The following is a 14,666-nucleotide window of genomic DNA, read 5'->3' as shown; positions in this document are numbered from 1 at the left end:
ACTCGTAATATCAGAGAATGTGTATTTTTAATTGAGCGGTCACATACACAAAAAGTCGCAATTCAAACAAAGATACACAATTAGAATTTTTACCCGAACCAAGTATGGCATTCATAAACTACAAAAGAAGTTGTTTATTGTAATGATCGCTGGTAGGTACCTACTGACTTCAAAATTGATTTTTTGTTGACTTCTTGGATTTTTTACATGCAATTTCAACCATATCCGTGGATACTTTTTCAATATTGTCAGCGAAAACACTAATTAGGTAGGTACTTAGACACTTAACTAGTGTCATTAACGTAATCCTATCCCGGCGGCATCCTATCCGGCCGGATTTTATTGCTTAGGGTCGAAATGTTTTTAAACTATCGACACATTAACAGTTTTAAAAAAAAATTTAACGATATTTTAGCTCGGTATACCCGATAAGTAGCTGGTTATAAAAGTGAATAAATGTATGGAGAAAATCATAAACTAAAATGTCAACGAATGTTTCCTCGTTACATCCGAAATCTCGCTATATCCGTTAGTATTCTTTTCAATGTTTATAAATACGAGGGATTATTATTAATACACTTAATAATCAGTAAAAATGTATTAAATTGCATCTTTCGTTATTGTCCCTTGTAGTATTACACATTACCTTAACGGCCCACATGCTCAACGTCGGTCAAAATGGAGATTATATTGTATTTTCAGAGCATAATCCTGGACGTTCCTTAAACGTTGTAGATAATCTATTTATATAATTATATTAAAATGCCTAATTCTTGTCAAATTTGGGATCACAGAGATTATAAATATAATTTTTATATTAAATATTTCTATTATTTAAATAGTACACAATATTTACTAATGGTTTTATAAAAGCGTTTAAAAATTAATAAATCTAAAAAATCTTAACACCGCTGCAAATGGATGTACCGAAATATTACTATATTCTAAAACATTAGATCGAAAGGTTTAAAAGAATACTATTAATTTTATGTAATAGAATTACTTTATGCAGTCATCAAAAATGTTTAAAATAAAGATAAAGGATAATAAGGCTTCAAAATTATATAAATAGATTATCTACAACGTTTAAGGAATGTCCAGGATTATGCTCTGAAAATACCACCAAAAAATCTCCATATTGACCTACGTGGAGCATGTGGGCCCTTAAGTTATTTGATAAATATTAATTTAAGAAGAAAACATTAGTTCATCTTAATAGTACTTATGGTATTTTAAATCAAGAGAAAAATGTTCAAAAAAGATGCACTCACTTATATGTAGTAAATCGTAACACACTAGCATTATTTATTTTCATCCCAAAAAGACTCAAAAGTCTGGAAACATTTTGCTAAAATTAATTAAAAAATCTCTTGATGAAATACGATCCGATCTCACGTAATTGTAGGGTGGGCCATCCGTACAATTTATTTGTTATAATAACATATATTTATAATAAAAATGCATAGATAAAGGCTACAGCAAAGCCATAAACAATAATTACCCACGGGAAGTCCCCATGACTAATTTTATTCCTGCATTTCTCGCAGCTGCATGGCCGATGCAATTTGCAAGGCAACTATTAAATAATCAGAATAATTTATTCAATAATGCAGACTCTATAAAAATTCCTTTTAGATGCATCCCATTTCTTCATAGTGGAATATTAAATGCGATGTAATTTAGCAATATGAAGGAATCTGTCAATAAACTATTTTTTTATTCAACGAATAATTCACAATATTTTAAGAATGTAACATTATTTTATTGAACAATTCAAAAACATTCATTTATATTCGACTATGTCTGATCATAATAAGATCATATGGGCCTCCACAAAGTGGAAGTTTGTATTAACAGATTTTGTTTTTACGAGAAATGGATGTCAGCCACTTGCTCAACCTAATAGGTCTACGACTCATACACAAATTGAAAAACAATATGTGTACTTGTCAGACCCAGGATTCGAACCTGGGACCCACGACGCGAAAGACCTACGTTTAAGCCACGCGGCCATCGTGGGTAAATATATAATATATAATTATTATATTTTTTTTTGACCATGTCCGATCCTAATAGGATCATATGGGCTTCTTCAGAGTAGAGGTATGTATTAACAGATTTTTGTTTTTACAAGAAATGGATGTCAGCCACTTGCTCAACCTATTAGGTCCATACCCTGACTTATACATAAATTGAAAAACAATATGTGTACTTGCTAGACCCAGGATTCGAACCTGAGACCCACGGGTTATTAATAAACTTTATATTTTATCATATTATACCATTCACACAAAAGATTATAAATAAAGCTAAGGAAAAGCTCTCGGCATTGACTTTGCACCGAAAATCCGATTTGATAATAAATGCAATCCCTCCGAACTGTCTTGAAATCAGAGAAAAATTTTAAAGGAATGAATAAAATTAATTTTCTCGATTAAAAAGCTCAAGATTTTGGGCGTGTTTTTTTTAGAAACAGTAAAACGAACCTTTACATAGTTTTGCATAGTGATTCAATATTTCTAGCTACGCCACTGTTTGAGCGATAGCTTAAATGATAAGAACACTCATCTCGACTGCTAAAGGTGTGAGTTTTAATTCCACTTTGTTCATTTTTTTCTAGTATTTTTATTGTCAATATACTTATTAGATTTTAAGGGTTTTTAAAAATATCTATTTGAATCTGACAATCTGACAATCTTGTATATTATATTCAGTATTGAATAAAAGAAAATTATTATAACATATTACTTACAATCTTGTTTGCGGTGCTCCAGGTTATGAAAATACGTGACGATGATGCAAGTTGAGTAATCAAACCAGTTGCATAAAATTGCAGTGGTGCAAACAGCCTATTACATCAACTGAACGCATAACTAACAAAATGACTAACATGAGTTTTGCATTACTTTATCACTCACATTATGGAGAAGGATGAATGAGAAAAATAGTAAAAAATGAAAAATAAATGAGTTTAAGTCAGCTCACGGCTGTATTCCATGCTGGTTTGTTGGTTCTACTTGGACAGACATGTTTATTTTCAAATAGACCGTCATCTACTATCCTGTTGCCATTTTTCAATTTCAATTGTTGTATCATATTAAGCTGAGGATATAGCGTCGTGACTTCGACTTCGGCCCATTGACTGGACGCCGCAAGCACTATGTAGACGGATTAGGATCACCAACATAGCCCAAAGTGATTATATGTTATAAATAAATAAATAAAACCATCCTTTAAGGATAATTAAACAATAACACTTGCCTTTCACTATCACAAAGAAATACTTAGTCTATCGTGAAGTTAATTATAAGTTTTAGTCTATTTTTGGTACTCATTGTACTTATTATCAAACTATTCCCGTATTATGCAAAGAGCCTACTGCGCAACAGTGGGGATTCCGCGGAATACCAGTTGGGGAACACTGCTGTAAAGCATCACACTACCCTTATCAATTGGTAGCGGGCCTGCCAAAGAACCTTGCCTGTGGCCCCGTGCCATGGTGTGGGAGCCATGATTTTAACACTACCTATTACTTTCTGAATATTAATTGGGTTAGGTTAGGTACCGAAGGTACATACTTAAATCCAATAGAATTTAATACAATAAAATTTTATTTTACAAAATGTTAATATTAATTATATTAAATTTTACTAGATGGTGTATTTGTCATAATATTATCCAAACTACAAAAGTAAACGTTTGTTTCTGCTAAGTATTTAAATCACAAAAAGAGACGGAGTCCTTCCTATTTCTCACGTTGTCAATATTTCAATAATACCCATTTTTAAAACTATATTAACTTAGATAACTTTACTTCAGCGCTCCAAATAGAAAATTTTACGAACCGGAGCGCTCGATAATTTTTCGAAAATATTAACATAGTTATCTAATTTCATGTATATTTTATAAAATAAGTGTGTTACATTTTTTGTTATTGTGGCCTATCTATATCAGACGGTCAAATTAATTTTTCCACGAGACGGAGCGATAACTTTCTGATTTCAAGAACCGGAACGGCGCTCCGGTGCGTTCCGATCCATTTCGAGTCCTGCTTTACTTAACCTAACAGGCTATTAAATATAATATATTTTGTAAATAAACGAGTTTATAACATGTCTTCAGGAATTAATATCAGTAAATAATAATGAAATTAAAACAATTTTAGGTAGGTACAAAAAAATATTCAAATTGGACCCATTTAACAGTAATATTTAATTGTGAATTTCGTACAAAATTTAATAAAAACGATGCGTGAATTACGAGATTCTAATTAATTATTCTATTATTATTTTTGAATAATTCTATGCTGTTCTAATAAACTTAACACGTGATTTTATTATGAGCGAATTACTTTCTAATATACGGATGATAACCTGGGGTTATTACTCCGTGACCAAATGCGGTAAGGACTTCAACACGGATTTACAATATGCACCCGTATTACGATGTGGCAATAGATCGTTAAAAACTTACCAAAATCTTCGTCGTCTGCTGCAGCGTTCTGTGGCACGATAATCAATGCTGCCAACATCGTCGCAAAAAGGGCGGCAAATGACACTTTCATGACGGCCGCCATTTTAAAATTTTCCTTTCGAAAGACGGATCCAATCGGCCAGGGGTGGCTATTCCTTCATATGAATTTTAACCACCAAATTCCTGAAACAAATAAAAAAGAATTATTGATTATTAGAAAAATCGTAATATTAGCTCAAAGTGAGATTCAAATAATATATACATCACTTACAAGTAAGCTTGCCGGAAAATGAAGATACCAACCCAAAGACCAACCTTGCAGATAGAAGACAAAGATGGTAGGCATAAATTGACAGAATTTTAAAACACATAAAATAGTGTAACAAGTTATTAAAAAAATATCTGCAAGATTTGTATTTGGGTCGGTAGTTTAGGAATTAGATATGGCGAGCAGGCGATAGTAGTATGTGTGTTCGGACCACCCTAGGTAAAACAAGAAGGTCTTTTTTCATCGAGGATTGACCGTAATATAAGTATTAAGTATGTCAGAATAGCAATCAGGCACAGTTTCGTTCACGCAAATCAAACTAAGAAAGTTGCTCCTGGGACACTCATAGCACAATATTAATGGGTGCCTAACGTTCGTTACGCCATGGTATATCCGTGCATAATGGGTGGTGAAGGTAAAATCAAAGTTCAGAAACATTTTCAAGTTATATTATAAAATGTATGCATTTTCAATAATGCGTATTGCGTGTAAGTTAAACTAATTAATAATCTGTCATGAATCATGTTTATTTGCACTTAAATATGCATTAAAATATGAGGCATAATGAACCTGCATTAAATAATAATTCAATAAACAACGCTTTTTGATTTATATTCATTTTAAAATGTCAGAACTCAAATTTAATGTAAAATTTAATATTGATATAGCTTTTAAAAGCTTATCAATATGTCTGCATCGCATTGAGAATAATGCAAGATGCATTTTAAAATCGTGATTTTCGATTGAACTAAAAAGGATAATATTATGATGAATTTAATATGAGCAATATTTTTAAAAGGTTTACTTTGTATCATTTTGTTATAGCATCCGATTCCGTACAACGGTTAAAAATTAATAATATAGGATATTTGGGAACTAATTTTGCACATTATGTCTACTTTGTAGGAATGATGTATATTCTATTACAATTCTCTAGCATGACAGCATTTTGATGTTTAACATGGGAAAATATAAAATATTTATTTAATCTCTCATACCAAAATAATTGACCACATTTATTCACAAGTTATTCTAAAACTATTATAAATTTACTAACTGTGATACCTACAGATACAAATTAATTATCAGTTCAACATTACAAATCTTAAATTTGGATTGACCACTTTTTTCACGGCAAATAATGTTTGATAATACGGATTCTCAGTTGCGACTTTAGGTACGCGGAGGCCTGAGGCGCTAATAGATGGAGGCCTCCTTGTAAAAACCTTGCCTACGCAGTAAATCACAATTGAATAATAAAATATGATAATAGTTATGTTGATATGATGTTTGGAAAACATCGTTTACCCCGTTTGTGAAAAATACGTCTTTTATTTATATTTACTTTCACTTTCTGATGAAGCGACCTCATCATTTGGTTCGCGGAAAACCACCTCAATGAATTGAAGTGTCTCCTTCAGAATATAAAATTAAGTTCATGGCTAATCGAATGGTTTAGATTTTTCTTTCTCCATTTTCTAAACAATGCAGCAAGCATAAAGTAAACAAATCAATTGTAAAAAAAAAAAAAAAAGTGAAATTGTAATATAACTTTATAACTTTTGTTTGCTATCATGTTCGCATGTTTGATTTTTAATGAACCCACTTTTACGCGGCATGTCGGATAGCAAGAGTCACATATAACTAGATGATGCATGATTTTCATGCAAATTAAAAAGAAAGTAATATCTGTCACATTAGAAAAAATCATTTTGTAGAAAAAATACGACACCCGACGGGACTTGAACCTGTATCTGCTGGATTCATGTCAACATTATCACGCAATTCGATAAGCATTTCATGTAACAACTACTAGTTCAAATCGTCGTAGTTCAATAACATGCCCGTAGCTTAATTGGAAAAGCATACTGGCGCAAATCTAGCAGATACAGGTTCAAGTCCCGTCGAGTATCGTATTTTATTACCACGTTTTTCTTAGCTCGTATTCTTGTTTGTCCGGTGGTTGTTTATCCAGTACAAATCTTGCAATCGATTTTTAACTAACTTCCCGACTAGCTAGACATTTGAAACTTTTAGAATATATCTGAACACGATGCCAATGCATTCTTATAATACTTTTAGCCATCTTTAAGTAGAATTGAATTCATTTTCAGTTAATTCTGTTTTGTATGAAAAGTTATTTTGGAAGAAATCCGTAATCCAATCCACTATTATTGGTTGCTAAGGGGGTGGTCCTAGCAACTAAATTAATAATATATACATGCGTTACTATGGAAATCAAAATGACATTTCAGTATTCTATATTTGTTTGTTGCAAAATAGCAAAAAAATCATTTGTTAACAATTGCCTTATTTGTCCTAAATTATTAATACATAGAATTTTTAAGTTTGTATGATTCAACACAAAATTTAAAAACGTGGTATATAAAAAGTTCTTTTTATCTTGTAATTATTTTTCTATAAAATGATTTTTTCTAGTATGTATAATCATGCATGAGATATTTTCAAATTATGTATATTTAGCTGAGTTGATTCATTTGAATTAAGACTAATGAAATTAATAGGTCGTAATAGCATAAATACGTGGTATCTTAGCCATAAATTTTAATATTCTATCATCACTTCTCATTTCAAAGTAGACGCCGTTTAAGTATTCAATAATCAAAAAAGCAATTATTATATTTCTACACTTGATTGGTGTAACATTTTCGTTTAATACTTTGAAATATATGTCTGATTTACCAGTCATTATTGTTATATAATCATCGAGCTTTACAAATGCCACGTCATCTCACACACAAAAGCCCTTTGTCAAATCATTTCTCGGAAAGCTCTTCGAAAGAGTATCTGATTGCTGATCGAAAGGGCGAGGGCGAGTGAATAAAATTAATGAAGGAATGCCTTCAACTGAAATGATGTAAACAAACTTTCATTTATTTTTAACGAAATGGAAAATGACAAGTGGTTTCTTGGCATATCTATATTTAGCTGAACTTTACTAGCAAGCTTTTGACTCAACTTTGAGTTCAACATATTTAAGATGTTTTTTTGTCATTCGATTTTTTTCTTTTTCTGGTTCTGCTGTCACCACTGGTTAGACACATCATCAGACACCATCTTCATCACCTCGTGCCTTGATCCAGGTGCTCTGTATATTGATTAACAGCTGATGTCTAAAGTGCCGCCAATAATTAGAGTTAAAATGCCATATTCTGACATCAAAATTTAAAATGATGCATAAATTCATCACCTTCTATTTAATATTATTTCTTTTCGATTAAACAGTCAAATATAATAAAAATCATCATGAAAGTCACCATAAAAATAGGGGTCCGAACGTTATATTTTTTTTTTATTACTTACCACTAGAACATGCCACGATGCCAAATCATAGTAGTATATGTAGTGAAACCTTATAGTAGTATTATAATGGAACAATTTAACCATAAACATGCGCAGATGCGATTTTTTCTAGTGCACACGAGTTAGTCAGGACCAATGTGATTATTGTTACGGTTGCTAACGTCCGTTGTACTTACTATATTTCATCATTTTCTCTCGCTCAATGTACCTCGACTGTGTCTCGTTTTGTAACAAATCTATTTAACCTCATGGTAATTTAGTAAGTTGATAGTAATGAAATAATCACATAAATAATCAGGCTCATAACGACATAGTGTGACCCCACCGGGAATTGAACCCAAACCTCATGTATGAGAAGTCAGTGCACCCTGCATTGGATGACAAAGGCCCCTCACAAATGCATTGTGGTACTCAACCCAGTGACGTCCCGTAAAGTTAGTCAAACTATGAACTACTTAGGTGTGGCACATTGTAATGGGTAGCAAGTAAAGTAATTAATCGCTTAGTATCGAGTAGTCATTACTGATATTAAATAATCATTCTCATAAAATTATATTCAATAATATTAAATTTAATTCATTTATGGTAAATGGAAATGGCACACGCGAGAGGATTCAAGTTTCACCAGCGGTGATATCTTTAAGTCATCCAACCAAGCCTATAAACCAACTCCCAACCGCTTCCTTGTTGAATCCGGTTCCGTTGAAGATATAATACGACTGGCAAGACACTGAAGATGGAATGGAGTGGAGTAACCAGTATAAAAACGGCCCATACCAGATATAAACCAAAATTATTGCTATATATATGAAAATACGTAAATAAAAATATCCACAGTGCAATTCAAAAATAAACTCATGAACAAAGTAGATTATACTTTGCACTACTTGATTAGAGAGAGTAATACTAACTTATTGTATTACAACACTTGATAACGATTAATTAACATGGTTGAATCGATAGGTAACTATAGAAAAACCAATACCCCATGAATTTGCAGCACTAATTGCATAGTTTGTAAATTTAAAAAAAAACAATGTGAATGAAGGCTTTGAAAAGATCTTGCTAAAAGTAGAATTTTTAATGACTCTTCTTATTTGTTACGCCATGGTATACGCTCAAGAGGGTGTGTAAATGTGGTGGAGAAAAATCATATGTGGCACATTACACAAAACTTATTATCATTTTCTATTTTCCTTTTTTCCTACTCACCGTTTATTAATAAATTTAGTTTTACGACGTTTTTATTAGCTAGTATTCTTGTTTGTCCGGTACAGATTTTTTTTTGTGTTCGCAGTATAAATTTTATCTTATTTGTCCAAGATTTGTATTGGACGATTGAAGATTTTTAACTAACTTCTCGACTAGTTTAGTCGACATTTAAAACTTTTAGAATATATCAGAATACGACGACAATGCATTCTTTTAATACTATTAGCCATTTTTAAGCAGAATTGAATTCATTTTCAGTTAATTCTGTTTAGATGGAAAGTTATTATTGTTGGTTGCTAAGGGGGTCCTAGTAACTAAATTATTAATATATACGTGCGTTACTATGAAAATCAATACGAAATGTCAAAATGACATTTCAGTATTATATATTTATTCAGTATTTCTATCAAGTACAATAAAAAGTTTTTATTAAGACATAGAATTATCAAGTTTATATGATTCAACAGAAAATTTAAAAACTTGGTATGTAAAAAGTTGTTTTTATCTTGTAATTATTTCGATTTAACCCGAATATTATAGAACAAATTGGAGTACGTCAATTATTATTATTATTATTATATACTGCACATATATTATAACTCACTGGTAGTCAATAAATTTTTTAGTTAAAGGTATCAGGTAGGTATTAGGTCAAAAGGTATAACCTACAAATTTAATATAATATGTACGAAAGGTACAAAATATGGTTACGTTACTTTTAGTTTACATTCGGCACCATAAGGTTCACTTCTCATGAAAAGGCACGGTTGCTTATGGGAATGTCGCAGGCGTTTTGCTAGTCACGCGATAATCTTTACGCTTGCATTTTATTTGCAAGTCGCTGCGTTTTAACCTAAGTTCAAGTTTAATCTCTAGAACAGTACTGTACTACTTTGATATTTTCAAGTTTAATTCGTTAAATAATTTTGTCTAACCGTATCTAAAAAGCACATTATTTTATATTACCTAGCATGTCTGGAAACGTGTGTTATATTATGTTTCTGCCTTCTGGCATAATATGGCGGTATACTTTGATGCACTCTCTTTATATGTAGTTGTAACGACCAAGATTGTGTAGTTTAATATGATTAAATTGCACAAAAATATACCATGAAGGTATTATATATAAATTGTATTTATTTTTAAAATATCAGTAAACTCAAAAATATACTTAAAAAATTAATTATAGTCTCACAAATAATTAAATTTAATAAAACTTATTATTGATAAAGTATTGGTGATAAAATTTTACCTACTTTATTCTATTAATTTATTATATAGGTTAGAATTAGCTGTATTTGTTTTCAGTGTGTATTTATCTTTTGGTGAGTGTAAATAGTGTCTGAAGATGCCGAAAGGCAAAACCCAGATCGCAAAAAATGATTCAAATGGAATAGTACAATACTTTAATCCATTACATTCAAATTCAAGTACCTACTCTTGGTCAATAGTATTAATAGTATTATTATTAGATTTAAATAAATAATTCACTTTTCTAAATACTAGTTTTGATTTATTTGATAAAAAAATATGTAACTATGATGACTGTAGCTTCTTATATATAAATGGAGCATAAATGTATGAAATTGAAACAAAAAACAGACCTCTATTCCAGTGATTAAGTCAGCTATAAGTGACTTCGTATAACAGATTTATTTTCAGAGCATCACACTATTGCTATAAAGACAATCCACTACGATGAGTAGATAAACAACGAATAATATCACACTTTGGCATTATTACTGAGTTGAAAAATCATGTAAAATATGTGTGAAACCGTTAATAACTCCACGCAAGAGAGTAATCACAATAAATATTAAAAAATGGGCGCTAAATAATAAAATCGGAATGGCAACTGAGCGATCTTAATATTTATGGAGTTTACACAACTTATCCATGTTACATGCGCTTGCAAAATAATTTCAAATGTCATAACAGAAATAACGTATAAAACTCCGTCCATGTATAAATAGTCAAAATTCTTTGGTTAAGTCTAATTACTTCAGAATATTACATTGTATAATTATAAATTTAATAGGAGGTTAGTAAATAAAAATAATTTTACAAAAAACAGAAATCAAACAGTTTAAAATTTCTAAGCTTTTACGATCTCAAAATTTAAAAAAAATCCATCAAGTACTTTAGGTCGATGTTAAGTATACATAATAATATATAGAACTATAGTAAAGTTAATAAAAGGTTGTTATCAACAAAATACTCACACTTAAACCTAAGTATTGTATTTGGTTTAGGTGGCATACATCCAAGTAACCTAGTATTTAAATTTCCACTCATTATGAGCCACCTTGTATTGTGAACACGTCTGTTTGTATTACATATTCAGAATGTCAGTAAGGATTCGTCTCATATTTTAAATTACAAAAAAGGAGGAATTTAGTGAAGTCATGAATCAGGAAGTCAATATATTCAATATTTAACGGTTTATTCCAAATATGCTGATTTTTATTATCTTATGCTGGTGATTCTCAACATTTTTTGGGTGGAAGAACCCTCAATAATAATAATTACAAGATAAAAAGAACTTTTTATATAAGTACTACGTTTTTAAATTTTCTGTTGAATTATTATGCTCAATATGCTCAAACTTGTACTTGATACAGTGCTCGAAATGGACCGAAACGCACCGGAGCGCTGTTCCGGTTCGTGCAATCGGTAAAGTTATCGCTCCGTCTCGTGGAAAAAATAATTTGACCATCTGAGCTAGATAGGCCATATAAAAAATAATTAACACTTATTTTCATAAAATTTGATGACTATGTTAATATTTTCAGAAAATTCTCAAGCGCTCCGGTTCGTAAACTTTTCCATTTCGAGCGCTGACTTGATATGAAGTAAATAAAAAACAAACAATCAAATATAGAATAATGAAATGTCATTTTGATTTCGATAATAACGCACGTATATATTAATAATTTAGTTGGTAGGACCACCCCCTTAGCAACTAATAATAGTCTTTTACTTTTTACGGATTTTTCTGAAATAACTTTCCATACAAAACAGAATTAACTGAAAATGAATTCAATTCTACTTAGTCGGGAAGCTAGTTAAAAATCAATTGCAAGATGTGTAATGGACAAACAACCACCGGACAAACAAGAATACGAGCTAATAAAAACGTTGCAAAAAAATACACCTAAAGACAAATAAAACAAAATTAAAAAATTCTAGCTGGTATATATTTCTCAGAAGTGTTTTCAAATTATGTATTTTCAATAAAGGAAAGTTACATTCTTAAATCTTGTATTTTTTTTGTTGAAGTTGAAGTTTATTAAATTGTTGCAAGTGCATGTACGCTATAACAAAAATTTGGAGTGATCCTGAGTGGCGAAAGCCGATTGCCACTAAGTAACGCAATTTAGAAAGCACTTGAGATAGTATTGTAAAAACCTTTACACATGTATAGCTTAGTGTTAAGTGCACATGGGCGCGAATACCTTGAGCGCAGGTTCGAATCCTGCAGAGTGTCGTATTTATTTCATAAAGATTTTTTCTAGTGGTTATTATCTATTTCTCATAAATGTTTTCAAATTATATACCTATGTTCAATAAAATAATGTTGCGTTGTTAAATCTTGTGAATTATTTTTTGAATAAAAGAAATAGTTTTTACCTTATTCTTAGATTTACCATATACGACAAGTTTTTGGTAAATTTACATAGATTCGATGCGTATATAATTTCTGACAATTTGTTAGGCAATCGGGGTCGTTGATTTGTCAGCGTATTTAAATTAAGCGCTATGCAGTTTTCATCCAATGAAATCTTATATCGCTATGATTCTGGTGAGCCCAAGAGTGAATCGTGGGCGTCTCTATAGCGTAGTGCAAAAATCGAACCTCATTGACTACCTATATCTTTAACCTACTCAAAAAAGAAAATCGTTCCCTCAGCGGTCTTAGCCTCGAAGACGCTGCGTCTCTTTCTCTATAGTACAACCACCCCAGTATAGGTATCCCAACCTTTTTCTTTCTTCCAGTATATTGAAGAGGGGTGTATTGAGTGATTGGATATTTTCCAGGCAACTCATGGCTTGCGCAATGGAATCTCCTCATTTTCACATGCAGACGACACCTAGATTACTATATATAATGGGTAAAAATAACGAGGGAATAACTCAGTATTCCCTTTACATTAATAATAATAATTACAAGATAAAAATAACTTTTTATATACAACGTTTTTAAATTCTGTTGAACCATATAAACTTGACTTGACTAGCTTAAACGATCAAAAAAATGTGTACTTGATATGTCATATTGATTTCCATAGTAACGCACGTATATATTAATAATTTAGTTTCTAGAACCCCAGACCCCTAGCAACCAAAAATGGTGTCGAAATAACCTTTCATACAAAACAGAATTAACTGAAAATGAATTCAATTCTACTTAAAGATGGCTAAAAGTATTAAATGTCTAGCTAGTCGGGAAGTTAGTTAAAAATCGATTTCAAGATTTGAACCACCGGACAAATAAGAATACGAGCTAAAATAAATCATCTTGTGATTAATCTATACGAGATTTTTTTTAATCATATTTAATGATAATGCAAATTATTTAGCAAGACTACTATTTAATATGTAATAAAATATTATTGTGTTTATAATTATTATGATAGTATGTGTTTCACCTCCTTTAAAAGAGATAATAATATGTTGAACGTTTATTTCTGGTTTTGCCTGTCTAACTAGTCGAGTTTAAACTACAAAGCTAAACTATGCCAGATACATTTTAGACACACTTATTTAGAACAAACTGTGGCAAGTATTATCTTAGCACAGTCACGTACAAGACTCGTACAAGACGCAAGGCTTTTGTAAAAATTAAAAGTCCCCGTTATATTAAGAATAATCGTTTGTATCGTCAGAATGTATCGTGCCTGGGAATTCCCGGCACACTGGCCTTTGTGAGTGAACAATCGTAACTTAGCATATTTTTTGAGTGACAATGCAGGTGTATTTAATGAATAATAAATGATTTCATACTTCCTACCAAGCGCAGAAAGGATGCATACTTCAGTCATATTTTCCACGATGATAAACATGATTTTCTCCAACTCATAATGCAGGGGAAGGTTGGAGTACGCAGCAGAAGTGTAAAGTAGAAAGAGATTCTCGTGGTTACACAATCTCAGTAAGTGACTTAAAGATGTTGGGTATATAGGGAGGATAGGGAGGCGTACTTATAAGTTGGTCGCCAACCTTCGATAAGAGATGGCGCCAAAAGAAGAAGAAGATCCATAATTGCCATCTTAGAATTTGTATTATCAGATCTATCATTTTACAAGGCTATGTTTTATTAGGCAGGCTAGTTTGCATTCAACGTAGAGTTTTTTGATATAGTAAACAACTGTGTAAAACTTAACACGAA

General features: G+C 31.3%; 1 protein-coding gene across 1 annotated transcript in view; it reads right to left on the bottom strand.

The window, feature by feature from the left end:
- Nucleotides 1–14,666, bottom strand: part of LOC147070518 (uncharacterized) — a 90,122-nt gene that overhangs the window by 30,720 nt on the left and 44,736 nt on the right. The window contains exon 2 of the mRNA XM_085949632.1: nt 4,474–4,656. Within this exon, the coding sequence (XP_085805758.1) occupies nt 4,474–4,576 (103 nt within the window). The 5' untranslated portion in view covers nt 4,577–4,656. The remainder of the gene's footprint in view (nt 1–4,473; nt 4,657–14,666) is intronic.

The sequence above is a fragment of the Rhyacophila brunnea genome, unplaced genomic scaffold, assembly GCF_057557595.1.
Source record: "Rhyacophila brunnea isolate RB1 unplaced genomic scaffold, BYU_Rbru_1.0 scaffold_22, whole genome shotgun sequence".
NCBI lineage: Eukaryota > Metazoa > Arthropoda > Insecta > Trichoptera > Rhyacophilidae > Rhyacophila > Rhyacophila brunnea.
This window is presented reverse-complemented; position numbering and strand designations above follow the sequence as displayed.